The 27,254-nt window shown below is 45.0% G+C and overlaps 1 protein-coding gene across 2 annotated transcripts in view; it reads right to left on the reverse strand.

Moving 5' to 3' along the window:
* The window catches only part of FOCAD (focadhesin), a 127,314-nt gene that overhangs the window by 42,227 nt on the left and 57,833 nt on the right, over positions 1-27,254 (reverse strand). For both annotated transcript variants that reach the window (XR_014520909.1, XM_083483273.1), the window contains exons 16-21: positions 16,695-16,829; positions 14,898-14,948; positions 11,252-11,335; positions 10,417-10,561; positions 6,946-7,134; positions 4,656-4,777 (exon numbers count right to left, since the gene is read on the reverse strand). Coding sequence is in view for 1 of the 2 variants with exons in the window: in XM_083483273.1 (XP_083339399.1) it covers positions 4,656-4,777; positions 6,946-7,134; positions 10,417-10,561; positions 11,252-11,335; positions 14,898-14,948; positions 16,695-16,829 (726 nt within the window). In the remaining variant the exon portion in view is untranslated. The remainder of the gene's footprint in view (positions 1-4,655; positions 4,778-6,945; positions 7,135-10,416; positions 10,562-11,251; positions 11,336-14,897; positions 14,949-16,694; positions 16,830-27,254) is intronic.

Genomic DNA, 27,254 nt, shown 5'->3' on the forward strand with positions numbered 1-27,254 from the left:
AGATTGAACCTCAGGACAACCATAAACCTATCCAGAACCTGGGACTTCAAATTATAACACTCTGCTGTCCATCATCCTGTCTGATAATATTTACACTTTTTATGTTTTTACAGTGAGTCCCATGGACTGCAAGAAGATCAAACCTTTCCATTCTTAAGGAAATCAGCCCTGAGTGCTCACTGGAAGGACAGATCGTGAAGCTGAGGCTCCAATACTTTGGTCACCTCATGAGAACAGAATACTCCCTGGGAAAGACCCTGATGCTGGGAAAGATGGAGGGCACAAGGAGAAGGGGACAACAGAGGACGAGATGGTTGGACAGTGTTCTCGAAGCTACCAGCGTGAGTTTGACCAAACTGCGGGAGGCAGTGGAAGATAGAAGTGCCTGGCGTGCTCTGGTCCATGGAGTCATGAAGAGTCAGACACGACTAAACAACTAAACAACAACAATGTTTTTACAATTCCTAAACAATTTCACCATTCAGAGCAAGTTAACATTCTTATCTTGCCAGCTCTATTATGCTTTGATCTAGACATTTGGTTGGATGAATTTTGGTGGTTAAGGCAGGAGAATTGAAGGAAGGACCTCTTGAAACATTTACAGGGCATCTATCAATTACAATTGAGGTATCTCAACAAGAATAGGAAGGACTCAAACTTCATGATCCATCCATATGGTTCTATCATTGACTGGCTGAGCTACAGCATATCACGCAATGCACATATAGGTACTCTATGGAATTTGACCATAGTGCTCACACAACGTTGTGAAAAACCCAAAGAACAACGTTTTCAGACATAATGCTAAACCAGCTAAACTTTCGTTTCACGTCATGAAACAAGCGTTCGTAAGTCAAGAGCTCACAAATTTCTCCCATTACTTCTTTTTTGCCACAGCTATGGAAAGATCAGAAGTTTGGACCTGAGGTTTAGATTAACTGAAGTTTAGTTAGTCATCATCCGAACTCTAAACCATACTTAACCTTAACACGAGAGAGTTTCATAAACTATGGTTTGAACTTGGCATGTTTTCACTAACCACAGTTAAGATTAACCACATTTTGTGTGTGTCTAGGGTTGGATAACGTGGTACACTGAAGTTAACCTAAAATAGATGTGAAACTTTCAGCACGCCCCTTCATGGACATGCTGGGAGAGGAGAGAAAACAAACCATAGGTTCATTACAGCTTCTGTTCATAATGCTAAATTATATTATGTCTGGAGCAGCCTCATTGGTACTCTGAGGGCAAAACCCCACAATGCTACACAACCTTCTTCCAAGTAGTCCATTTAAGAGGAAAGTCAGAGACTACTTCTAACTGCTGAAATGCCTAAAGATAATTGTTGCCTAATCTGGTCCAGACAGCAGTGCCCAATCTTAAGAGCGTTCTTTGGGTGGGTGGGTGTGTTTTTTAAGATCCTTTCCAGACACCCCCAATTTGAATAGCTCACCCAAATGTCTATGCTACTGGAATGTCCTTTCAAAGACGGTCTGCCAGGTCTTATTTACCAAACAATAAAACAGCACGCTGTGACTTCAGAGAGAGTTAGAGATGAGCTGGTTGGTCTCTCTTCAACCATTATAGGAACTTGAACAATACACAACTTCAAACAGACCACTGTTTATTGAAACCATCTTTATCTCTCTCATAGGAAACCATAAAAAATGTGGCAAATGCTCTATATCTTTCTCTATTCATGTTGACAGATATTAAACCGTAACCAGGGGACTTCTCCTGAGGAACACAGCAGTTACTGACCCAAGCTGGTACCCATCCCAAAACTTTGGAGGATATGCATGTGCTCTCTGTTCCGCCCTTGTTTATTCACGTTGGTTCAGCTCAGATGATTACTTGGCCCCAGCATCCCTAAAACGATGGGAGAGACGTGTATTCAGTGGGCGGGGCCTCCTGGCGCACGGGTTGCCTGTAAGTAAAGCCCACATTGCACATTGAGCATCGTGGAGCTGAAACTAAAGATCCCTCAAAGGGTATACCAGCTCCATCTGGTACACAGGATGAGACCCTATCTGCCCACAGACTGTCTCGCCAGAGTGGTGCATGCTCTGGTTATCTCCCGCTTGGACTACTGCAACACGCTCTCCGTGGGGCTACATTTGAAGGTGACCCGGAAACTGCAACTAATCCAGAATGCGGCAGCTAGACTGGTGACTGGGAGCAGCCACCGAGACCACATAACACCGGTCCTGAGAGACCTACATTGGCTCCTAGTACATTTCCGGGCACAATTCAAAGTGTTGGTGCTGACCTTTAAAGCCCTAAACAGCCTCGGCCCAGTATACCTGAAGGAGCGTCTCCACCCCCACCGTTCAGCCTGGAGGTCCAGCTCTGAGGACCTTCTGGCAGTTCCTTCACTGCGAGAAGTGAGATTACAGGGAACCAGGCAGAGGGCCTTCTTGGTGGTGGCACCCGCCTCCAGTCAGATGTCAAGGAGCTTCACAATATTCCAATATCCCTGAAGGAGTGTCTCCACCCCCATCATTCAGCCTGGACACTGAAGTCCAGCTCTGAGAGCCTTCTGGGGGTTTCCTCGCTGCGAAAAGCCAAATTACAGGGAACCAGGCAGAGGGCCTTCTCAGTAGTGGGCCTGCCCTGTGGAACGCCCTCCCATCAGATGTCAAACAAACAAACAACTATCTGACTTTCAGAAGACATCTGAAGGCAGCACTGTTTAGGGAAGTTTTTAATGTTTGATGTTTTGTCGTGTTTTTAATATTCTGTTGGGAGCTGCCCAGAGTGGCTGGGGAAACTCAGCCAGATGGGTGGGGTATAAACAATAAATTATTATTATTACTATTTGGGGCTGCCGTATACAAAGACAGCAACTATGGTCAACTTGTTCATGTGTGTGAGGGAGCCAGACACTCCCCAATGCAACCTGGTTGAGGGCTAAATTCCACAGGACAAGGTGCTGTTTAGAAATTTGGGAGATGCTGCCTTCAAGGCTGCCTGGATGTAGAAATGGTGCTGTGCTGGATTCTGTGATGCTTAAGAAAACTTTTATACTCAATAACCATGAACATATTTTCCAAGGAGATTTGTATAACAAAATTAAACATTGCTCCGGAGTTTTGACGGTGCATTTCTGTTTTTCCACATGTTTGGATTCCTTTCATAATCCCTATAGACATTTTGCTCTTCTGCATGGCATGTACTAGCTAAGCCAGGTTTTCTTTTCTTTTCTTAGGAATGTTTAACATTCTACAGACATACGAAGTCAGGCACTGGGGAATAATATTCCGCACACCAAGTATGTTTCAAATTAAGCATTTTTAGAATTAAGCACATCATTTGATGTCCATACCAACCCAATATTATATCTACATTTCAAAGAGGTTCGGGCACTGAAGTGTTTAAAAGAAGCACACTGATATATATATATATATATATATATATATATATATATATATATATATATATTGCTTTAAAAAAAATGCATGCATTTGGAATTCAGCTTAAATACACTACTTCAAAATACCAATCCAACAAAAACAAGAAGTGGGAATAATTAATTAACACAGGAAAGAACAGCTGTAATAACCAAAATAAGCCTTATCTGTGTTTTCTTGAAATAAGGAACTTTTCCAGCTCTGTGTTCAAAACAGTGATTGCATTATTATTATTAATAATAATAAATTCTCTGAAGTCTTCTCAACCTCAGAGGACAGCAAGAGGAAATATAAATATAAACCATGACACCAAGGAAGGAAGGAAGGGTCAGAGAGTGAAGAAACACATATGTGCGCTCTTAAGTGCATGGAATAATCACAGCGCTTAGAACCCGTTCCATTATAAGGTGGTTACACATTTCATGTGAGCTTTCTGCCTTTGGGACAAAAATCAAGGGTGGCTCTGAAGAACAACAAGGTCAGGCAGAGAGTCCATGGCTCTTGCAGCACAGCCATGCTCATTTTGCAGAGCGCATCAAAGAAGGCCAGAGCAACCATAACTCATGATCTGCACTCGCCCATACAGGTTTCTCTCCTGGCTGCGTTCCTGCTGTTTGCAGCTTCTGAAGATCAGTGGCCGAAAGAGCTATAAACGCTCTATTTAATGAAAATATTTGATAACAAGGCTGCGCTTATATTCTACAATGATTAATTGGACGTTCATTTCTAATTCCTTCTGCCCCTGACCCCACCTCACATTTCCTACAGGAGATTAAAGCTTTGGTTTACAAAACCTTTAATACACAAAATCAGCTACATTAATGCAATATCCCAGGGTGCTGGGAACAATTAAGAGATATGCTGCGTTATTATTACAGTAACAAGGAAGTAGAGGTCACTCCCCAGGTTCCAATCCCCTAATTGTTTCTCAGACAAGCCCAAATCTGACAGAACTGTAACCAGATTAGGCAGAGTTGAAGGGAAAACGTCAGCCTTGATTTACTCCGGCAAACTTTGGAGAAAACATTTCGGAGCAGAGAGCATTTTATTAGATGTATTTATACGTCCTGTTCTCCTTAATTGTTCTTCGCAGCAAGTTTACTTAATTAAGAGTAAATTACAGCACCACACACAGCTTGCAGCTACCATTTCCTAATTAGAGCAAAGGGCAAATGCAAACTCAGGTTGGGGGAATGGAAGAAAGCAGAACGGCTACACAAGCGGAAGGGACACTGCAGGGCTTACCTCGTGGAGCAGAGCAATCAACATCTGGTGGAAACTGCGTCCCCTACTGGCTAGAAATCGGCTGATAGGCTTTCCATCCTTCCCCACGTGGATTGGGAGATCGTAACTCAGCAATATGCCGGCTAAAGGGAGATATTACAGATGGCTTATAACAATTCAGTTGTGTTTTAATATGACTGCAAAACAGAGAATACTGAGGTTCGAGAATCGAAAGAATGCAATTTTGTAATTCTTGGGTTCTTGGGTTTTCCACTTTTTAGCTAACAAAGTACGAGCAGCAGAATTACCAACAGTATAAGAATGGCAGATGAAGATGACCTAACCGGAAGAGTCCGCGACCAGGAGGAGGAGGAATATCAGGAAGAATGGAATAAATTTAATGATTATTTGGTTAAATTTGTTAAGTTAAGTTAACCGGGAATAGCTTGCAGATACTTAATAGGCTTGGGATGAAATTCAACCAAGGGGAAGCGAGGAAGTCACTTAACAAAGTTAATAACTGTAATTTTCAATAAGGCTATGATTTATGTTTGTCATGTTTGTTTGTCTTGTGTGTTTGTTTGTTTGTTTGTTTGTTTGTTTATAATATTATGAAAACCAATAAAATTTTTGGAAGAAAAAAGAAAGAAAGAATGCAATTTTGTAGAAATTCAAAAATTAATTCCCGGAAAAGGAAAAAGCAGCTTCTGGTTTATCTCAGGAGAAGTCGGCTTCTACACTGGGCTGCTGCAAGTGCTGGTTAGACCCTGTCTCAGGTGAGCCCCGAGTTGCCTTTTCAAGCGGACGAAACCGCAGGACCGGAGTTCCTCCCTTTGCTTGTATCACGGGGTAAGCTTGCTCCCTCAAAACTTCACAGCTTTGGTGCTTAGCTTAGGCTCATTTATTCAGTAGCCTGGCTCTCCTTTCTGTACAGAAGGGAATTCCAGCACATGGAAATTAAGCTGGCCGCAATATGTAGCGGGAGTTTGAGAAGTTGGCTTTCCCTGTCGAAACGTCTCCCATGCGCTGGCTGCATGCAATAGTTGCCAGGCGCTTAAACACTGAGTGTTAAGATAACCAGACAGCTGTGATTGGATGTCAGTGGCCACCTGAGCAGCAGAAAAACATGTATGTAAGAGACAGGCTTGGGGGGGGGGGCTGATGTGAAAATAACATTACTGAGGTCCTTAATTCCATTCAATTCCATTCGGGCTATAAATGCATGATTCTTGAACCTGCCAAATTTATTCCGAGGTGCGGATGTTAAAAAGGAATGATGGAATTAAGAGGTGGATAACTTAAGAGTAAACACAGTGAAATGGGATTCATTGCTGGTTTGTATGTGAAAGTGTTGCTTTAAAAAAATGTTAGAAATTAGCCAGGTGCCAGGTGCGTTTTGCAACTGGCGGGGGCCTAATTGTGGCCATGTGGAGCCTGTCTCTGGATGGCAACTCGACTGGGGAAAGCAAAACGTCACTTGGATTTTTTTTGAAGCTAGAATTTGTCTGATTCTGGATTGTTTTGTTTGATGTTTCCATGCATTTTAACCCGCTTTGAGATTTGTTCTTTAAAATATAAAGCAGTATAGAAATGACGGTGAAGATACCAATACCTGAAGGATTGCCTTTTCCCATGGATTTATTTTGGAGATCTTTGTCCAAATGCCCCTGATACTTTTCTCCACAAAGGCACGACAATCAGCTACAGTGGTACCTCGGGTTAAGAACATAATTTCTTCTGGAGATCCAGAGGTCCGTTCTCAACCTGAAACTGTTCTTAACCTGAGGTACCACTTAAGCTAATGGGGCCTCCCGCTGCCACCGCGGTGCAATTTCTGTTCTCATCCTGAAGCAAAGTTCTTAACCCAAGGTAATATTTCTGGGTTAGCGAAGTCTGTAACCTGAAGCATATGTAACCTGAAGCGTATGTAACCCGAGGTACCACTGTACTTTTGTACTTCTATATCTTTATGACATTGGGCATATATCTCCTTTTGTCCATGTTTTTAAATCTTGCTGTAGTTTTCTTTTAACAATTATTCTCAGTTCTGTTCTTCGGTCCTCCACTCTTTGCTCTTTTTAATCTCACTTTGGCTCTTAGGTGCTATTTTAATTGTGCATCCTTACAGCTATTCCAGCACACATTTTATTGTGTTTCTTTTTTAATTGCTGCTTTCATTATACGAGCTGCCCTGAGGACACTTTGGTAATGGGTCGGCATGTTAAAAAACCCAGAAGACATGTCATTCACCCATTCCGAGATGTTCTACTACGACATGAAGTTCTCTCATCTCTCTCCAGAGAAATCTCACCTGCGAGGCCAGGCTTCAGTCCAGGCTGCTTGTTTCTCTCGTACATTTTCAGCATAAAGCTTGGCACGCCTGACACCGTCTTCCCTTGGTCTGACCGGACAGCACCGCCTCTCAGTGCAGAATGGTATATTCCACGAGGCATGCTGGTCATCTCCTGTTTCACGAGCGATACTGCGAACTCTTCAAACGCTTGAGGGGAGGGTGAAAAGGGGAGAGAACGGGGCAGACATAAAGAAAACAAAAGGTGATTGACTGAGGAAACCAGAACCACCCAGACCAACGTAGAACCACGGCCATTATCCAGGAATGTTGTGCTGACATAACTGGTAACTCCATATTCAGCTGACAGCTCCAAGGTCACGGTTTCTGTAACTCCCGGGGAAGCCTTTGCAGTTCCACGCTCGCCTCCCGCTCAAAACGTCACCTCGGGAAACCTTCAATAAATGGTGTCAGATGTTCGAACTTGGAAGGAAAAACAAACAGCCAGAGCGGCTTTCTATGCTGGTCAATGCACTCTTTGTTTGGCCTCAGGTATGGAACAACGGGAGCAAGAGCGTCCTTTTCCTTGGCCAACACAGCAGCCTTGCCAGCACCTCCATGAGGATTCTTGCCACTTACAAACAAAACCATCCACAAATGGTGACCGATACTCAGCAAATATGATAGGTAAAGGTAAAGGGACCCCTGACCATTAGGTCCAGTCATGGCTGACTCTGGGGTTGCGGCACTCATCTCGCTTTATTGGCCGAGGGAGCCGGCGTACAGCTTCTGGGTCATGTGGCCAGCATGACTAAGCCGCTTCTGGCGAACCAGAGCAGCGTACGGAAACGCCGTTTACCTTCTTGCTGGAGCAGTACCTATTTATCTAATTGCACTTTGTTGTGCTTTTTGAACTGCTAGGTTGGCAGGAGCAGGGACCAAGCAACGGGAGCTCACCCCATCGCGGGGATTTGAACCACCAACCTTCTGATCGGCAAGTCCTAGGCTCTGTGGTTTAACCCACAGCGCCACCCGCGTCCCTGTAAATATGATAGGTAACATTGATCAAATACCTTAAAACGCTCTCCAAGACCTAGAACGAATCTTGGAATACTGAGAATGTATAGAGCAAAAGTTTACTGATGCTAAATGAGAAAGTAAAATAAGAAGAATGAAGTGTGTATAGTATAAAATAGCACAAAGAGAATAATCAGAAGTTAGTGTTTATGGTGTGTCAGTGTTGGGATGGGAACTGTGTGTATTGTCTAAGTTATATGTAAATTAATGTAAACAGATGTATAATAAAGGTTGTTTTTAATATTTTAAAAAAACGCTCTCAGAGTTCATTGCTACAGTTGTAAAGAATTCTCAACATGCCAAGACACTTCAGAAAGCAAAATGTAGTAGCGCAGACAAATTAGTGAGAGAGCCCACAGCAGGTTTACTCTTTCGCTATCATGAATTGCCAAAGTTTGGCAACGCTTGGTCGGTTTAACAGGCCGCTTAGCGCTTTTTACTATACAATGAAAAGTTGTTGCTCCCCACTCTCCTCGAAAGGGGAGCTTATAACAACTGTTTCAAATTAGCCCTGTGGCTTTGATGCAGGTTTTTCCTGTACCAAATACAGCACTGGGTTTTCTGCTAAATTGCAGCAAACATGGAATAAAAGAGCATTCACATGCTCACTCGGGGAAACCAGAAGCATGCAAAGTGTCGCAGAATCAATTAACAGACTCTGGAACACTTTTCGATTTTTATCCCCAGTCCTTCCTCATCTTTTTTCTGCCTCTCGCCCACCAATATGTTCTCAGTTTCCCCCCTTTACATTTCTTTAAATATGAGTGTATACTTCCAGCAGGAAGTATAATGAAAATGGCTTCAATATTTAACAGGAAAATAGGGAAACTCTCCTACAAATATAATTCAGGATCCACTAAAGAGACAAAAAAATATTTAACACAACCAGAGAAGAAAGCGTAGGTTTGTGTTGCAGGATAGCTTGTTTACAGATTTTGCCATTTTCGTCTACACAGTACGTGAATCTTGCATTGTCATCTTTTTGCCTGCATCAGCTACACAAGATGGGCAATTTGCGCAGCTTAACACCTCAAAAGAGATTTTGTTAGCTTACACTTCTGCATAATTTAAAGAGAAAAGTCCTTGGCTCTCCCCAACATTCCAACCAGCTTTCAGCACGATATAGCATATATTCTTGAAGACTTTTGCCCGGGTTCGTTAAATTTTATGTATTCTGCTGTCATTCTTTGAGGCTAACTCATTAGCTGTATAAAAATGTCACAGTCTGGTAAAGGAATATAAGCACACCTGCAAATGTCAGAAGGAATGCATTGGCTGGTTACAGTTTGTAACATCCAGCTTTGGCCATTTACAGGAAAACAGCTTAAGAACCAGCTCACTGGAGCAGACCGAGGTCTATCATGCTACCATTTTGTTTTGGTCCATTAGATGCATCTGCAAAGGTAAACTCCACCATCTCCAGCCATTTGCCCCCAACGTCAGAGATCGAAGATGACTGCTTACTACAACATTTGGTCTGTGTGTGTGGTTTGGGAGATGCAAGGTCAGGGAAAAAACAATGCTGTCCAGGGTTGTAAAGACTGCGGAGAGAATAATTGGGTGCACTCTTCCCACCTTGGATCAAATCTATGCTTCCAGGTGCCATAAGAAAGCTGCAGAGATAGTGCAGGATAGTGCACACCCCGGAAATGATCTCTTTCAGCTTCTGCCTTCTGGAAGAAAGTACAGGGTTATAAAGACTAGGACTAGCCGCCTGAGAAACAGTTTTTATCCAAATGCGATTTTGGTTTTAAACGCAGTGTAAGGTAGTCTCTGGGACGCGGGTGGCGCTGTGGGTTAAACCACAAAGCTTAAGACTTGCCAATCAGAAGGTTGGCGGTTCGAATCCCCGCAACGGGGTGAGCTCCCATTGCTCGGTCCCTGCTCCTGCCAACCTAGCAGTTCGAAAGCACGTCAAAGTGCAAGTAGATAAATAGGTACCACTCCAGCGGGAAGGTAAACGGTGTTTCCGTGCGCTGCTCTGGTTCGCCAGAAGCGGCTTAGTCATGCTGGCCACATGACCCGGAAGCTGTATGCCGGCTCCCTCAGCCAATAAAGCGAGATGAGCACCACAACCCCAGAGTCGGCCACAAGTGGACGTAATGGTCAGGGGTCCCTTTACCTTTACAGTAGTCTCTATGGGAGTATATTGTATTTAATCATGGGGTATCAGAGTTTTTAGGGGGCTAACCGGGCTGGGATAGCTGGGATAGCAGGCTTGTTGGTTTTTGAACGTCTGATGTAGATTTTTTTCAATTTAATTGTTCTGTATGGAACAATGACAATCGTATTTTAATTGTATGTCTGGCACCTGCTTCTCATCACTTAGCAGCAATTTTAAAGAACTCCTCAGAAGGGAAGCAATGTTATACAAAGTTCTGGCCAGAAATCTGTTTGTTTCTGCGTGCATTATACCTGGTAGAACAGGAGGAGGCGTGAGCATCAACAATTTTATATAGGAGGCACCAGGAACAGAGAGATCCACCTCTTTCTCTTCCTCTTCCTCTTCCTCCTCTTCATTGATATCCACCTCTTCTGGTTGGGGCAATTCTGGTCTTGCCTGTGTGAGCAAGGAAGCAATGGGGCAGGCGAACATTAGTTAAGAGTCCAAGCAAGGGCAAGACATCAATTAAACAAATACATGTTTTCTTTTCTTTATGAAAGGAAGGACCTGAAGGAGCGTCTCCACCCCCATCGTTCAGCCCAGACACTGAGGTCCAGCTCTGAGAGTCTTCTGGTGGTTCCCTCCCTGCGAGAAGCGAAGTTACAGGATACCAGGCAGAGTGGAATCTGTTCTGGAAGTCCGTTCGACTTCCAAAACATTCAAAAACCAGAACGCAGTTTCTGATTGGCTGCAGCAAGCTTCTGTCAACGTACAGATTTGAAAATAAGGGACCAGCAGCCTTGAAAATAAGGGACCAGCAGCCAAAATAAGGGACCTGCAGCCTCACCTGTTCCAGGCACTCCAGTCTTCCTGTCCTCCTGCAGTCTGGTCAAACTCATGCTGGGTAGCTTCGAGAACACTGTCCAACCAACTTTGTAACCAGAGGTTCAACTGAATAGAATCTGAATCACATGCACCACAAGGCTTATGCAGCCTCAACTTAAGATGGCTCCCCAGCCTGGCTTTGCACCAACATGCAACTCCACCATGCATGGAAATATGAGCCTATCTCTCTGCAGCCTTTCTTTGCATTTCTGACAAATAATCACTTTTCCTCTACGTTTGAAGGGAGGGAGGGACGTGTACCTGTTCGGGAAGATGGAGAATGATGTGTTCTTCTGAACTAAATTCAGAGAGAGATTTGTACGCCGATGTGGCTACGAGTGGATCCTGGAGATGAAAGAAGTTACGATCACATCATATATCCCTGTGGTACGAGGTAAGAGAGTTGGAAGGGACCCTGAGGATAATCTAGCCCAACCCCCAGCAATGCAGGAATATGCAGCTGTCCTTTACAGGGATCGAACCTGAAACTCCTTGCTGTGATGGCCTGGGAATCCAATTCAGAGGCTGAACCAGAGGAATCCCGGCCTGCACAGGAATCCCCGCCTCCAGGGCCGGCTGAGCTGGGGCAGAGCCTTGCATCTGAAGCGCCTGCACCTGTGCCGGATCCTCAGGAGCAGGCACCAGGTGAACCCACTCTGGCTCCGGAGGTGATTTAGGACACATCGCCTACAGGTGCGCCTCTCCCAGCCCTGTCAGGGGAAGGTGAGTCTCCCCCTGGGTCCAGTAACCCTCCAGCCTCTCCTGAGCTGCAGAGGCGGAGGGAACTGGTTTCTCCCAGGAGGAGTGCTCGCCTTAAGGCCAGGAGAGGCTGGTCTCCTGGGGGCCGGGACCGCCCCTGGCCTCAGAGAAGATAAAGGCCGGTCAGCCCGGTCCCAGGTTGCGGGAGCAACGTCGTTGAAGAGCTGTTTCAGCCAGCACCCAGACCTGTTCCTCCAGAGTTCCCGTCCTTGCCCGGCTCTTCGCTTTGGACCCCGCCTCGCCCGTGGAGGACAGACTACAGACCCTCGACCCAGGTCCTGGACCTCGCCTCACGGTAACCTTCCCTCCGGGACCAGCACACTTGCTTAAACTGAAGCAGCCAATCAGCAGCAGAGCAAGCCGATTGGGCGTCTGGGGTGGCGTGCGTGCCGTGCGCCCAGGGGCGGGGCCAGCAGCCCGCGGGGCCTCCAAGGAGTCTGCCTGCCTCCTCCCACTCAGCCACCCTATAGCTAGGGGGAGGCAGCGGAGAGACCGTTTGGGGCAGCCCGTAGCCTGCGGGCACCCAAACCACCACGTCACTCCCAGGAGAGACGCGTGGCTCAGGCATGCTGCAGGCCCCGCAGAGAGTGCTGCCTGGCATTTTGTCACCCCCCTCAGTGGTGACACATGGTTGACCCACCCCCACCGCACCCCCTTCCTCCGCCCCTGCAGCCAATAAAAAATGCAGATGGGAACACAAACCCAAAAAGCAGGCCGTTGCTTTCATCCTTGGTGGAGAAGTGTAGCATTACAGTGGTACCTCAGGTTACGTACTTAATTCGTTCCGGAGGTCCGTACTTAACCTGAAACTGTTCTGAACCTGAAGCACCACTTTAGCTAATGGGGTGCTCCCGCTGCTGCCGCGCCACCGGAGCATGATTTCTGTTCTCATCCTGAAGCAAAGTACTTAACCCGAGGTAATATTTTTGGGTTAGCAGAGTCTGTAACCTGAAGCGTATGTAACCTGAGGTACCACTGTACTGTACGTGGAAATTCAGCTGAGCGGTTCAAAGCAACAGTTCATCTCTACCAGGTAGGGATTTTGAGAAATTGTGGGGCTAGAACTCTCATCGTCCCTGACCATTGGGCATGCTGGCTGAGGCTGCTGGGAGGCGGAGTCTACAGATTCCCTAACCCTGTCTATACCTGACCCTCCCCATGGGGTAACTGTTTTCCAGCTGCATCATTTTTTAAAAAATTGATTTTTTATTTTCATTGCAAAATTACAACAAAAATTACAAACATTGAGTCCAAAATAAAACAGTAAAAACAAGAGAAAAAAGAACACAAAAAACCCAACCAGCTGCATCATTTATTTGAGATAAAACATAAATCAGGGGACTCGTGCCATGACTTTCGCAGTTCCAGCCAGCAAATGTGGGCTGCCAGTGGGTAAAGTTATAGCGATTTGCACCAAAGGATATTACTAAAGCGTTGACAACCCACGAGATGCTGATCTCCATAGCAAGGGTTACATATAGACCAGGTCTCAAAGTATCCTGCCTGGGCAGGGAAAAGAGGAAAGCGGGCATTTGAGGGCACACCTTCAAATTGCTCACTACTGTGAATGGCACTCCACCTTTTAAAATCTGAGTAAGTTGAATAGCTGGGACGCGGGTGGCACTGTGGGTTAAACCACAGAGCCTAGGACTTGCCGATCAGAAGGTCGGCGGTTCAAATCGAAAAGCACGTCAAAGTGCAAGTAGATAAATCCCCCTCCAGCGTTTCCGTGTCCTGCTCTGGTTCACCAGAAGCGGCTTAGTCCTGCTGGCCACATGACCCGGAAGCTCTACGCCGGCTCCCTCAGCCAGTAAAGCGAGATGAGCTCCGCAACCCCAGAGTCAGTCACGACTGGACCTAATGGCCAGGGGTCCCTTTACCTTTACCTTTTAAGTTGAATAGCAGCAGTCAAAAAGAAATACGGAGGACATTTTTAAAAAATAAGAACACAAATAGGGGTCATGCTGACGTGATTATCTATTTATCTAAGCTATTTCTACTTAATTACCAAAGTTTCTAAGTGCCGGGGAGCCTCTTAGAGTTCTTTTCTGCCCTGTAACTATTCCAAGATGCAGTGCTGTATTTAGCTGCTGTGTCTGACAGTTTAACATTCTTCACACGCATTAGATTTAAAGTGCAGAACAAAAACACACCACGAATGGAAAACATATGTCAAGAAGCAGCGTGCCATCACAGGTCCAATTCATTACCGAAGTAGCATTGCAAACCCAAACATATAAATGTATATACTAGCATAGAAGCACAGGTGCCGAGTTTCGCCTGACACTGGTTGTGTGTGTGTACACCACACATATGACGCATGTGGGCTTGATGTCACACGTTGCATGAATGACAACTGTCACATCAGGAGAGGCCAATCAGGCCTCTTCCCAATGCAAAATTCACCCGCCCGGGCTGCTCAGTGTGGCGTCTGCTGGCACTGTGCAGCCCGGGGTGAATTCCTCCCTGGCCACTGTGGGGTGTGAAACACAGAGCAGTCAAATACAACATTCCTAGAGTGGACATGTTTAGACATGATGAGGGATGTTTGTCCAGCCAGTAGTTTAACCTCCTGCTTCCTCCTGGGCTGGGACAAACTCCCTCTACATGTGACGAGAGGTGGGCATGACCTCACCTGTGCATGTTTCAAAAACACAGGGCTGGCAACCACATCTCTCTCTCGTCTCCATTTTGCTTTTGTTGAAGAAGCATCAGCCTGAGATGCTCTCTTGGGAGGACAAAGGAACTATCTCCCCCTTGGGATAGATTCCAGGTCTATATATTTTGTAATTTAAGTCTGCCTTCTGGGATCCATCTGTGAACAGAATGTGTGAGTAAACTCTTTTATACTTGTATACAAGACTGTGTTGTGTCTATTCTTTTTAGGAGGGAAGAAAAGAGGAATTACCAAGAAACTTATTTTAGAGGCTTATGCAAGCCTGGCAAACCTATCCGCTGTGTAAGTTTTAAAAGGGGAATGTTACTCTGCTAAATCACAGAATTTGTTAACGCAGTTGGGAAGGATATTATTAAACAATATATCTTCTGCCTCCCTGAACACTCCCGGCCACATGGCATCAGGAGCCGTGCCAAATCTGTGACACACATTTTGTTCAAATCGGAAAAACCTCGTTTTCTAGTCTCTCACCTTGCTCTGTGTGTGGCTCCACAGGAAGCTGACAACTTGAACTTTGAATTTCTATAAAAATTAGAAAAAGAGGTTACCACGCCTTCTTATCTGGGCAACAAGGTACACAATACAAGCCAATAATAATATCTCGGCCTTCTATTACGTTTACCTCAGAGAACAGGTGTTTATGGCTCAGCAGTTTCTTCAGAATAGGAGTTAAGGGCTTGGAGTTGCCAAGGGTGTTTTTTCAGCTCAATTTACGGTAACCAGAACGGTTTGAGCAATTTAGCTGGGTTAAAAATGCAGACCAATGGACCTTAGCATACTAACGGAGAGCATTTCAAAAGGTCAAAAATTACTCTCAAGAGCCAATATCCAATGATGTACAATAAAATGCAGACAAGTGCCATTTCTGTGGGAGGGAAGGGAACTGACCTTTTAGTGCTCCTAAAGGGGCAATTTGTAGACCATTCACATTGTTTGTAGTCTCAGTGACATTAACGGACTTTAAAAGATTTTCTCCCGCTAAAAGCATGCCAGTCACTTATCAAAACATTGTTCTCAGCTTCTCACCAGAACCGGGAGGTGTGATCTTTTTTATTCAGTACATGGTGAGCTCCACAGTACAACGTGAAAAGCAGATATTGCACTATAAAATGATGTTGAGGGAGCCCCCCCCCCAGTATAGCTGACCTGTGAAATAATATGTGGCAGGGGGGGCCTGTGACCTCCCTGCTCAAATTTTAAGAATAGATCAGTCCAACGGCCAGGGCTGGATTTAGGTTTGATGAGGCCCTCAGCTACTGAAGGTAATGGGGCACTTTCTATGTCCAGCTGTCCTTTGTCAACAACAAATTGTCACTTTTTTGTGTTGAATATATGCTATATGGCCATTTATGGATCTGCAACTAATCCAGAATACGGCAGCTAGACTGGTGACTGGGAACGGCCGCTGAGACCATATAACACCAGTCCTGAAAGACCTACATTGGCTCCCAGGACGTTTCCGGGCACAATTCAAAGTGTTGGTGCTGACCTTTAAAGCCCTACAGACTCAGCCCAGTAGACCTGAAGGAGCATCTCCACCCCCATCGTTCAGGCTGGATACTGAGGTCCAGCTCCGAGGCCCTTCTGGTGGTTCCCTCACCGTGAGAAGTGAGGTTACAGCGAATTAGGCAGAGGCCCTTCTTGGTGGTGGCACCCGCCTCCCATCAGATGTCAAGGAGCTTCACAATATTCCCATATACCTGAAGGAGCGTCTCCACCCTCATCATTCAGCTCAGACTCTGAGGTCCAGAGCCGAGGACCTTCTGGCGGTTCCCTCCCTGCGAGAAGTGAGGTTACAGGGTACCAGAGAGAGGGCCTTCTCGGTGGTGGCACCCACCCTGTGGAATGCCCTCCCGCCAGATGTCAAAGAAATAAACAACTATCTGACTTTTACAAGACATCTGAAGGCAGCCCTGTTTAGGGAAGTTTTTAATGACTGATGTTTTAATGTATTTTTAACCTTCTGTTGGAAGCTGCCCAGAGTGGCTGGGGAAACCCAGCCAGATGGGCAGGGTAGAAATAAATTGTTGTTGTTGTTACTATTATTATTTTTATTGTAGTCCAACAACATGTGGAAGGCTAAAGGTTCTCCACTCCTGATACAGCAGCTCACAACTGCTGATTTCAGGTTTTCAGGAGCGTAGGCTATAGGAACGTTCCTAAAATGCTAGACAGTATCTACCACATATCCGAAGAAGAGGTATCCCTTGGGGCCAAGGGACATAGAGCTGTAGAGTTGGAAGGGACCCTGAAGGTCATCTGGCATACCTCATACTCGTTTGAGTTCACCGTTAAGGAAGGCACAAGAGAGAACAGTTCGCTCAGGGTTTTCAAAATGAGTGGCCGGGTGTCACAGCTCAGCTTTGGTGACAGGGCGTTCCACGTAGAGCGAATGCAGACAACCTGGAAAGAGAACAAAGGGTAACATGAGCACAACAGTGCCAAATATCCGTATCAGAGCAGGGCTTGGTGTACTCTATTCCAAACTTAGAAATGGAAAGCGGAAAGCTGGTAGTCAACAGAAGAGGTTCAAAGACTCTCTCAAGGCAAATTTTAAAAAAAATGTAGTATAAACACCAACAATTGGGAAACACTGGCCTGCGAGCGCTCCAGTTGGAGAACAGCCTTTACCAAAGGTGTCATGGGCTTTGAAGGCACTCGAACTCAGGACGCAAGGGAGAAACGTGCTAAGAGGAAGACATGCTTGGCAAATCCACACCGTGATCAACTCCCGCCCGGAAACTTATGTCCCCACTGTGGAAGGACATATGGATCCAGAATTGGCCTCCACAGTCACTTATGGGCTCACTGTTAAAACCGTGCTTATGGAAGACAATCTTACTTGGCTATGAGGGATCACCAAAGAGAAAGAAGAGAGACTTCTCTATATATTTCTATTGCTCCAGGGATTATTAAATAGGTTAGCAATAGAATCAAGCACTTGATCACTGAGTGCCTTATAGAACAGGAATGGAACCAGTCAATGAGGCTGTTGTACGACTCCCAATTCATATCAACCCCGGAAATGGGATATTTGCCACTGGGTGGTTGTTTAACACTTCTGGTTCCAGAGAGGTCTCCTTAAGGACGAGGTACATCTTTTAGGGCAGGTGGTAACTCCTCCGTTTCCAATGAAGCATTAACCCCTCCCAAAATCCATACATAAACTCCTCTTGCAGAAATAAAATTTATTGAATATGCAATTACGAGTGAAAGTCATGAAACCAGTGGCTGTAAAATAAAGGATCAAGATCAGTGCTGTTGTAATTGGAATGATCAAGATTATGGAAGCAGAAAGAAATAAGAACTTTGTACCCTGAAATCCAGCACATGGGAAGTCACCCAAAATTGTTTAATCCGGTATTTGAATAATTGGCTATTTAACTGTATTGTAATCTGGTATTGTGATCATGTGGCTCTTTTGGATCACTGTAATTAAAAATTAATAAAAATTATTATACAAAGAGAGAGAGAGAAGCAGACACTGTTTCCTTCTGTTCCCAGAATAATGGAATGGGCAAAGGGGGAGAAGTGTGGGGAGGATGAGGATTAAGTACATGTGAATGTTTGTTTCTTCAAGGATCCCTTCAGGACTTGAACAGACCATAAACAATAAAAAACAAACTCTTTTTCTTCCACATTACGAAGGGCACTGTGCAACACTCAAAAACTTGCATACAAACCACTTCACACAAAGTGGAGCTCCTATCCAGTAAATTGCATGGTGCTTCCTTCACAGGAAGGAGCTATCAACCGTGTTCAACCTATTAAAAGGTATATTAAGTTATATAGGGCCATCAATGTGCATGAAGCTTTACAAAGTGCAAGACAATAGGATCTTGCCCCATACAATCCACACCTGGACGCAAGAGAGGAAGAGGTGAGAGTTTGACAAAGAGGTAAACTGCACTCATTACACACGCTAGCAAGGTTATGCTTAAAATTCTACACGGAAGGCTCAAGCAGTATCTAGACCGAGAACTCCCAGAAGTGCAAGCTGGATTTAGAAGAGGCAGAGGAACCAGAGACCAAATTGCAAACATGCGCTGGATTATGGGGAAAGCTAGAGAGTTCCAGAAAGACATCTACTCCTGCTTCATTGACTATGCAAAAGCCTTTGACTGTGTCGACTACAGCAAACGATGGCAAGTTCTTAAAGAAATGGGAGTGCCTGATCAGCTCATCTGTCTCCTGAGAAATCTCTATGTGGGACAAGAAGCTACAGTTGGAACTGGATATGGAACAACTGACTGGTTCAAAATTGGGAAAGGAGTACAGCAAGGCTGTATATTGTCTCCCTGCTTATTTAACTTATATGCAGAATTTATCATGTGAAAGGCTGGGCTGGATGAATCCCTAGCAGGAATTAAGATTGCCGGAAGAAATATCAACAACCTCAGATATGCAACCTCTCTCTCTCTCTCTCTCTCTCTCTCTCTCTCATGCTAATGTTTGCTCTTGAAGGTTTCATGTTGTTACCAGAATTAAAGCACCAAGGTCTTCTCTTCGTAATGGTAGAAACAATTTTAGAATTATAGTGAAGATAGGCTTGCTTGTATTCCACCTTCCATTCATGCCACAAATAGCTGAACCTTTCAAGGAACACAAGGAAGTTTACAGAGCTGCCAGACCGATCCATTGCAATGAGTTAAGTCCACCACACATAAGGTCATAGTAGGAATGAATGAATCTGACAATCAAATCTTTTGCATCACAGACATGAATGCTGAATTCTCCCTTCTTCTCTCCCATAAGTGTGTCTCCTGGTTTTCCAAGATCCACAGCTCCGTAGGGAGCAAACCATTGTAATGAAGACTTCAATGGATTCCCCTGCGATCCATCTTTGACATAAGTGCACAAAGTTCCTTTCAAGAATTTCAACTTTTCAGACATCGCTCTATATTCTGCCAGGATTAGTTATCTGCTATTGCTCTGCATTGTTCGAGTCTACATTGCAATGGCAATGGGTGCCTAGATGGATGATGAGTAGAATGCCGCAGAAAATAAATTCCTTCAACAGTTGCAAGTCCTCAAGTCAAAGGTCAAGCCAAGATTTACCAGGGGGCCATGTTAAGAGTCTCACATCTGCTTTATATTCAAAACCAAGGAAGTCAATGCCGGAGAAAGTTTCATAATGTATACAACGTTATGAGCAAAGCTGCAGATGTGCCTTCGCCAAATGGAAGAATCAACTATTTATTCGTGCAGAGAAATGAACTGACAGCGTCCCTGTGAAGCTCATTCCATAACGGGGATTGCTTGATGAAATTCATATTATATTATATATATATATATATATATATATATATATATACACACACACACACACACACACACACACACACACACAGGTAAAAAAGGAAAAAAACAGAATCAGAATACTGGGCATCAGAAAAGTAATTGCCAAATTAAGCAGCCACTTCAGAGGTTGTGAAAACACTTTAGGGGACCATTTCAAAAACTGTAAAGAAAAAGCTTTCAGGAATGCCTATTGAGTTAAATCCTTTTAACGAACAGGCAGATCTGTGAATACAATTCCAGTGTAACTAATAATGACAGCTACTGAAACTTAATCTGATTATATGTTGAGTGAAAATGACACTTCTCCACCCCCACTTTCAGGAATACTATTCTCGAGAATTAGAGAGAACAATTCATCTGCAGGAGAGAGAGAGAGAGAGAGAGAGAGAGAGAGAGAGAGAGAGAGAGAGAGAGTATCCAGTGTTTCAGAGGGATCATAAATATGCATTTACAAATTAACGGGAGAAATGATAGATCAATTTACCCTGTGACGGGGGGGGGGATGTCGATTGTATGAAATGTTCACATTCTCTGAGTTTATACTATAGTTGAGAAAGATATAAAAAAATCAATAAGGAAAAGTAATGTGCATTTTCCAAATGTCTTTACTACGAATAAATTAAGCTGGTGAGGACCACAGAGTCAGACTAGCCACATTATGACCACTGTCCTGAAAAAATGCACACCTTAGATTGTTGAGCCTCAAATGCTATTGTATTTTATGTCAAGACCAAATACACGGTTTAGAAGGTCTTTGAATTTAACGTACCAAAGAATCAAAGGAACTTGTTTCTGCAGTGAGAGAATCATAGGCCCCCAAATGGCAAGAGGGTGCAGAACCCACGAAAGAGGAGTGGCAGTTGAAATGAGTGGAATATGCTGAATTAGCAAGTTTAACTAGCAAAATGAGAGAACAAGAAGAGAGAACCTCCAAGGAGGATTGGGAAATGTTTGTAGATTTCTTATTAATTTTTTAAAATTGTAAACATGTTAAAACACTAGCAGGTAAAAGGGATTCTGAGAGTAAGGTTGAGGAAAGGAGGAATAGATGAATCATAATATGCAGAAGCAATAGATAATTTAAGGACACCATGGAAGGGAAGTCGACTATCAAGGGAATGTAGATGGGAAAATGTTTGACCAATTGTTTTTTTATACAGTCGTATCTTGGTTCTCAAACATTTTTGGCTCCCGAATGCCAGTGTTCTCGAAGCTACCAGCATGAGTTTGACCAAACTGCGGGAGGCAGTGGAAGACAGGAATGCCTGGCGTGCTCTGGTCCATGGGGTCACGAAGAGTCGGACACGACTAAACAACTAAACAACAACAACAAAATTGTTAAATCTGGCAAAACTTTGCAAGTCACAGAGAAAATTTGAAACATCTGCCTGCTTCTTCAGAGGTCTTGGCCGAAGGATGCAGAGCTTAGATTCACAAACAGAAGTACAAGAAAATCAAAAGGACATCTCAGGAGTCCTTCACTTGGACTAGCCTTCCCCCAACCTGGTGCCCTCCAGATGTTTTGGACTAGAACAGCCCCAGCCAGCACAGCACGTGGACACTCTGTTTGCAAAGGATTGTTGCACCCCAATCTCCAAGGAGTGTGGGATTCCGCAGGTCCCAGGTGCTTCCCCAGGGTTCGGGTTTCCTTTTGGGTATGAGGCACAGCGGCAGCTGTGGTGTCTTTATGGTATGTGGTTTATTGACCCCTATAGACAACCTCAGCCAACAGATTGAGATTGAATCCTGACAGAAGTACTGTTTTTGGGGGGCAGGAGGCAGGCGGGTGTGGAGGACTCCCTGGTCCGGAATGGGGTAACAGTGCCCCTGAAGGACCAGGTGCGCAGCCTGGGAGTCATTCCAGACTCACAGCTGTCCATGGAGGCACAGGTCAATACTGTATCCAGGGCAGCTGTCTCCCAGCTCCGCCTGGTATGCAGGATGAGACCCTCCTTGCCCGCAGACTGTCTCGCCAGAGTGGTGCATGCTCTAGTTATCTCTTGCTTGGACTACTGCAATGCACTCTACGTGGGGCTACCTTTGAAGATGACCCGGAAACTACAACTAATCCAGAATGCGGCAGCCAGACTGGTGACTGGGAGCGGCCGCCGGGACCACATAACGCCGGTCTTGAAAGACCTACACTGGCTCCCATTACGTTTCTGAGCACAATTCAAAGTGTTGGTGCTGACCTTGAAAGCCCTAAACTGTCTCGGCCCAGTATACCTGAAGGAGCGTCTACACCCCCCATTGAGGTCCTCCTCCGAGGGTCTTCTGGTGATTCCCTCGCTGCAAGAAGCCAAGTTACAGGGAACCAGGCAGAGGGCCTTCTCAGTGGTGGCACCCGCCCTGTGGAATGCCCTCCCATCAGATGTCAAAGGCATAAAAAGCTATCTGACGTTCAGAAGACATCTGAAGGCAGCCCTGTTTAGAGAAGCTTTTAATGTTTAATAGATTATTGTATTTTAATATTCTGTTGAAAGCTGCCCAGACTGGCTGGGGAAACCCAGCCAGATGGGCAGGGTATAAATAAATTATTATTATTATTATTATTATTATTATTATTATTATTATTATTATTATTATTATTACTGTTACTGAGCCCACGATGAAGGGGTTCACAGCACCAGCACCCCAAAAGAGTCTTGTTTCTCCCATAACTGCAGTTTCGGATTCAGAGAGAGATCCGGCATGACTCCCTCTCTCTCTCCTGCTTGCTGCTTTTCTTCTAGCTCAAATCACCGCAAACTCAGCTCTAAACTCAGGCTTTGCCCCTCTAACTAACTGCGAGATGGGTGTCACAGCGACATTTCGGGACTCCATGTTTTCCAAGTTCAAACACTACCCCAAGATTAACGCCCTTTACAAAAGGAAACCAGAAAGCTAAATCAAGACTTGAATTCACTAAGATAAGGTAGCTCATTATCACGGTTATTCTTTCCAGCTCTGCGGTGGTCATTCGCCAACAATGATTTGCAGCCAGCGAGCCAACCTTCTTCACCAGAACCTTGGCTTCCCCTGTTTGTAACTGAAAGAGTCAAGACTTCCCTAGTCTTCAAAGCTAAGTGCCCTTGGAGTTTGGCAGAGACAAAGTAAATCACTGGCATTATCTAGAACTATTTTTTTTAAAGGCTTTATTTTATTTGTGTTTTATCTTATATTTTGGAAATGTACATCTAGGTTTTTTTCCTTTACGTTTTTTGGGGGGGCCCCAAGAGAGTGGGGCCCTAAGCTAGAGCTTGTTTAGCTGATACGTAAATCTGGCACTGGTCGTGATGTCCTCACTGCTACTGGAGCTGTTCTACCATAGGCGCCGACTCCATGGGGCTTGAGGGGGCCCGAGCCCCCTCAAAAATTCGTTTGGGGGGCTCCGCCCCCCCAATAATCTCCGGCGCCCCTCCAGCAGAGCGCCATCGCCGCCCCTCCCCCAGCCCAAAATGCACAGGGTCGGGCTGCATGCCTCCTGCCCTCCCTCCCGAGCAAAAGCTCCACCCAATTTCCGCTCTGGAGCTGATTAATAGGCGCAGCACGCTCTCCCCTATTCGCTCACGAGGAGGCGGCGCCACTTTATTTGCATATTCATGAGCTTATTTATTATTCATGAGCTTTCCCGGGGCCCCCCAATATTTTTTATAAGTCCGCGTCCCTGTAGTTCTACCCACGTTTGCTCCTTCCTAGCAGGCAAAAGAGGGCTCTCCTTCTATCCTGCCCACCAGCAAACTGATCTAGATTAGGGTGGCATTAATCCCAAAACTCTCGTAACTGGCGTTCTTGGCCAGGCTTTCGTCATCCAACTCTGCAACAGCTTGACTTTGCAGGGCAGAAAGTGGTAGTCATCTGGAGGGCAACCCAGCCAAATGGGCGGCATATAAACAATAAAATTGTTGTTGTTGTTACTTTTTAAACTTTAAACGGTCTTCTGCCTCAGCCAAATTGCGGGCACTTTCGTCCTGCAAGGAGACGGCTCATCAAGTCTCCCATTCCAATGCCTACGTTAACAAACGCCCCAAATAAAAACTCCGTAAACTGGAAATGAAAGCGCAGTCTCAGCAACGTGAAAAATACGGCCACTTTTTAAATACAGCATCATTGCACATGGTCTCCCCCCCACTGATTTAAGTGCAACATTGCTGGAATGTAATGTGAAAATCCACACTTGATTTTAAAAAATCACTGTACACAGCTGGCCATTCTAGTTAGCTTCTTGGGGGCTCTCAAGTACACTGGAGAGCATTTCCATAATAAATTATCTTTATACCCTTAACAAGAGTAAAATTCCAGACATCTGATTGGCTCCTTCTGCAAGAAACGAATTCTCTGGAATAATGAAACGCAGCGGTGGCTCCATTGAGAGCCGGCCACCCCGTAGCGTTGCAAAGAAAACCGCAGGGAAACAAAATTATGCTTTCCTCTCAACCTAAGTTTTTGAAAAAGTAAACAAATGCAAAGGTAATAACAGCACTAATGATCTTGGCATGGGGCATTTCCGGGGGAACGGCCGATTCTGCCTTGTGATAAACGGCCTGCGGTGAACTCTTTCCCTCGGTCATGAATCCCCAGGAAATGCCCCGAGTCTCGATAGTTATTGCTCAGTTGTATATTGCTGTTATTCGAGAGCACAACACCCTCTAGGAACCGCGGAAGATGAAAGGGCTTTGGCTCCACAATATGGGGGGACACCGATTAGCTTTGACACAACAGAGCAGTTGCTGATCAGAAAGCATCTTTGTAACTCCAGACAGTGTTCAAAGGCTCAGGGTGCAAACCCTCTTTGTAAGTTTGTTTTAAACTCTGTGCCCATTGTCCTGTCCTTTGTCGCTGTTTTGGGATGAATAGATCATTTCCATCTCTAAGGATTAACAAGGTTTTAACTTCGCCAGTCTCAGGGCGATTGTCAGTCCCCTTTTGAACGCTTCCATGCACAATTCGAGGTATGAATTATTAGAAGATTTATTTACTTTATCCAGGGTAAACTGGTTGCGTCAAATTCTCAGTGCTAACACTGGAGCGTTGGTTTCCAGGAGCAATTAACTACTGGTTCTATCACGGAACTTGCTTTGAATCCATTTCCCTCCAATACATTGCAGCGACACAAACTTTCCGCTCATCTGGAGGTGCTGAAAATGGCTTTTTTCAGCTAGCAAGGATGTGGAGAGCGAAGGATTGGGAAGCACCTGATGTTTCAAATGGGGGAATCCAGAAGCAAGATCTAGGAACTTTATTCTAAAGAGATGGCCTCATCTTTACTGTTCAACAGCATCATCTTGATGAAGAAGAAGAGTTTGGATTTGATATCCCGCTTTATCACTACCCTAAGGAGTCTCAAAGCGGCTAACATTCTCCTTTCCCTTCCTCCCCCACAACAAACACTCTGTGAGGTGAGTGGGGCTGAGAGACTTCAGAGAAGTGTGACTAGCCCAAGGTCACCCAGCAACTGCATGTGGAGGAGCGGGGAAGCGAACCCGGTTCACCAGATTACGAGACTACCGCTCTTAACCACTACACACACTGGCTCTAATACAGGAATATTATTATTATTATTATTTATTTATTTATTTATTTATTTATGCACACACACACCACCCTATACCTGGAGTTCACGGGTCTTGAACTCACGACCCTGGCATTAACGAGTCTCACACTCTGCCGGCTGCGCCATCCACAACCTGCTGTGCTGCAGTCCTGCAAACCCTGCTGCTTGCCAATAAGGTTACTGCATCGGGCAAAGAAATTCTGCCTTTTGTCTAATAGCTTCTGTCCTTCCAGGTTCCAAGCCTGAATCTGATAGATGCCAGGTATCAGTCACAACTTTGATCTGTAGCCAACTTCCAACAGTTGTGGCCTATGACTTCCACTAACTTTTACACAGGTAATAGCTACATTCTCTGTTCTTAAGCTTATTAGGATGGGCTATGCCAGTAGCACACACAGGTCATATACTGCCTGCCAGATTTTATCCAGCCCTTTGCATCCCCTCTGGTCCATCAGCTGTTCAGTGGGAGCATCTAAAAAGGGAGAAAGGCTTTGATGCTGTGCAAAGAGTGCAACTCCAGCTCCTTTCTTTGCAAGAAGATCTACTGTATAAAGATTGAAACAGAGGGGCAAACAGTCTCAGCAGAGAGATCTTTATTCCTGGAAGTATGCAATAACTGCCCATGCAATTTGCAACTGCATGCATTCAATTTTCAGGACGCAATTGCATTCTGAAGTTGGAGGAACCAAATAGCTGTAAAGTAAGGCTTCCAGTTCAGCTTCACTTTGGGGGAGAAAAGGGAAAAAGACACATCAATATCAGGGGAGAAAGATTCACAGCAAGTTCAAATGCCAACTTTACGGAGCAAATGATGTGGACATTTTGCATGCTTCATAGTAATCAGAAATATTGGGGTTCCCGAAGAACATGGTGCGAGGCTGCTACTCTCCTTAAACGGCACAGCCAACCCTACTCAGAAGCATAGGTAAAGGGACCCCTGACCATTAGGTCCAGTCATGATCGACTCTGGGGTTGCGGCGCTCATCTCGCTTTATTGGCCGGCGCACAGCTTCCGGGTCATGTGGCCAGCATGACTAAGCCGCTGCTGGCGAACCAGAGCAGCGCAGAGAAACGCTGTTTACCTTCCCGCTGGAGCTGTACATATTTATCTACTTGCACTTCGTGCTTTCGAACTGCTAGGTTGGCAGGAGCAGGGACTGAAGAACAGGAGCTCACTCCGTCGCGGGGATTCGAACCGCCAACCTTCTGATCGGCAAGTCCTAGGTTCTGCGGTTTAACCCACAGCGCCACCCAGGTCCCATACTCGGAAGCACAAAGGAATATAAAATCTTGCAAGGCTGCATTGTAAATCCTCGGAGGAAATATTTTCAAGGAAAGGGGGGAGAAACAGCTGCATGTCTGCTTTTGTACGTAGAAAAAAACACAACACTTCAGCTTTAATAGCCAAGTTATTTTAAGAATGCCCAAGGAACCATTTTCTTTTAGTTGTCAAATTCACTAACCGGCATAATTTGTCATCTTCATAATTTCCCCTGTGCTATTCTGCTCCGCAAGTTCTCTCTCTTTACTCAAAGCCTAATAAATGTGGAATCGGGGAGTATACGGCACAGAATTGCTTCCAGAGAGAAACGGACGGAGCAGAAACAAAACAAAGCTCCTTCCAAACTATGCTGAGTCTTTTCATCTTTGAATCTTACTTGGCTTGCCTGACGCATTTCACACATGAAATCTATTATGAGGCAGGATGCATAGGCTCACAGAAAGTATGCTGGCTTCTGTTGAATTTTGCTGGGGGCGGGGGCGAAAACAAAAGATTTGCCAAGAATTAGTAGATGTGGTCTTGGCAAGAGCTGCAGCATATAATATCCAGGCCTGACATGCAAGCCAGTGAGCACTGTAAGTCTCATTAAAAGGCTCCATTATACAAAAGCACAAAAAGATTTAGCCGTCTTCATAAATCACCCCAAAGCAAGCCCTGGACTCGGGAGCAACATGAGTAATTCATCTGCTGTGTTTCCTACTTCATGTAATCC

This window comes from Podarcis liolepis (genome assembly GCF_965112155.1).
Source record: "Podarcis liolepis genome assembly, chromosome: 17".
Taxonomy (NCBI): Eukaryota; Metazoa; Chordata; class Lepidosauria; order Squamata; family Lacertidae; genus Podarcis; species Podarcis liolepis.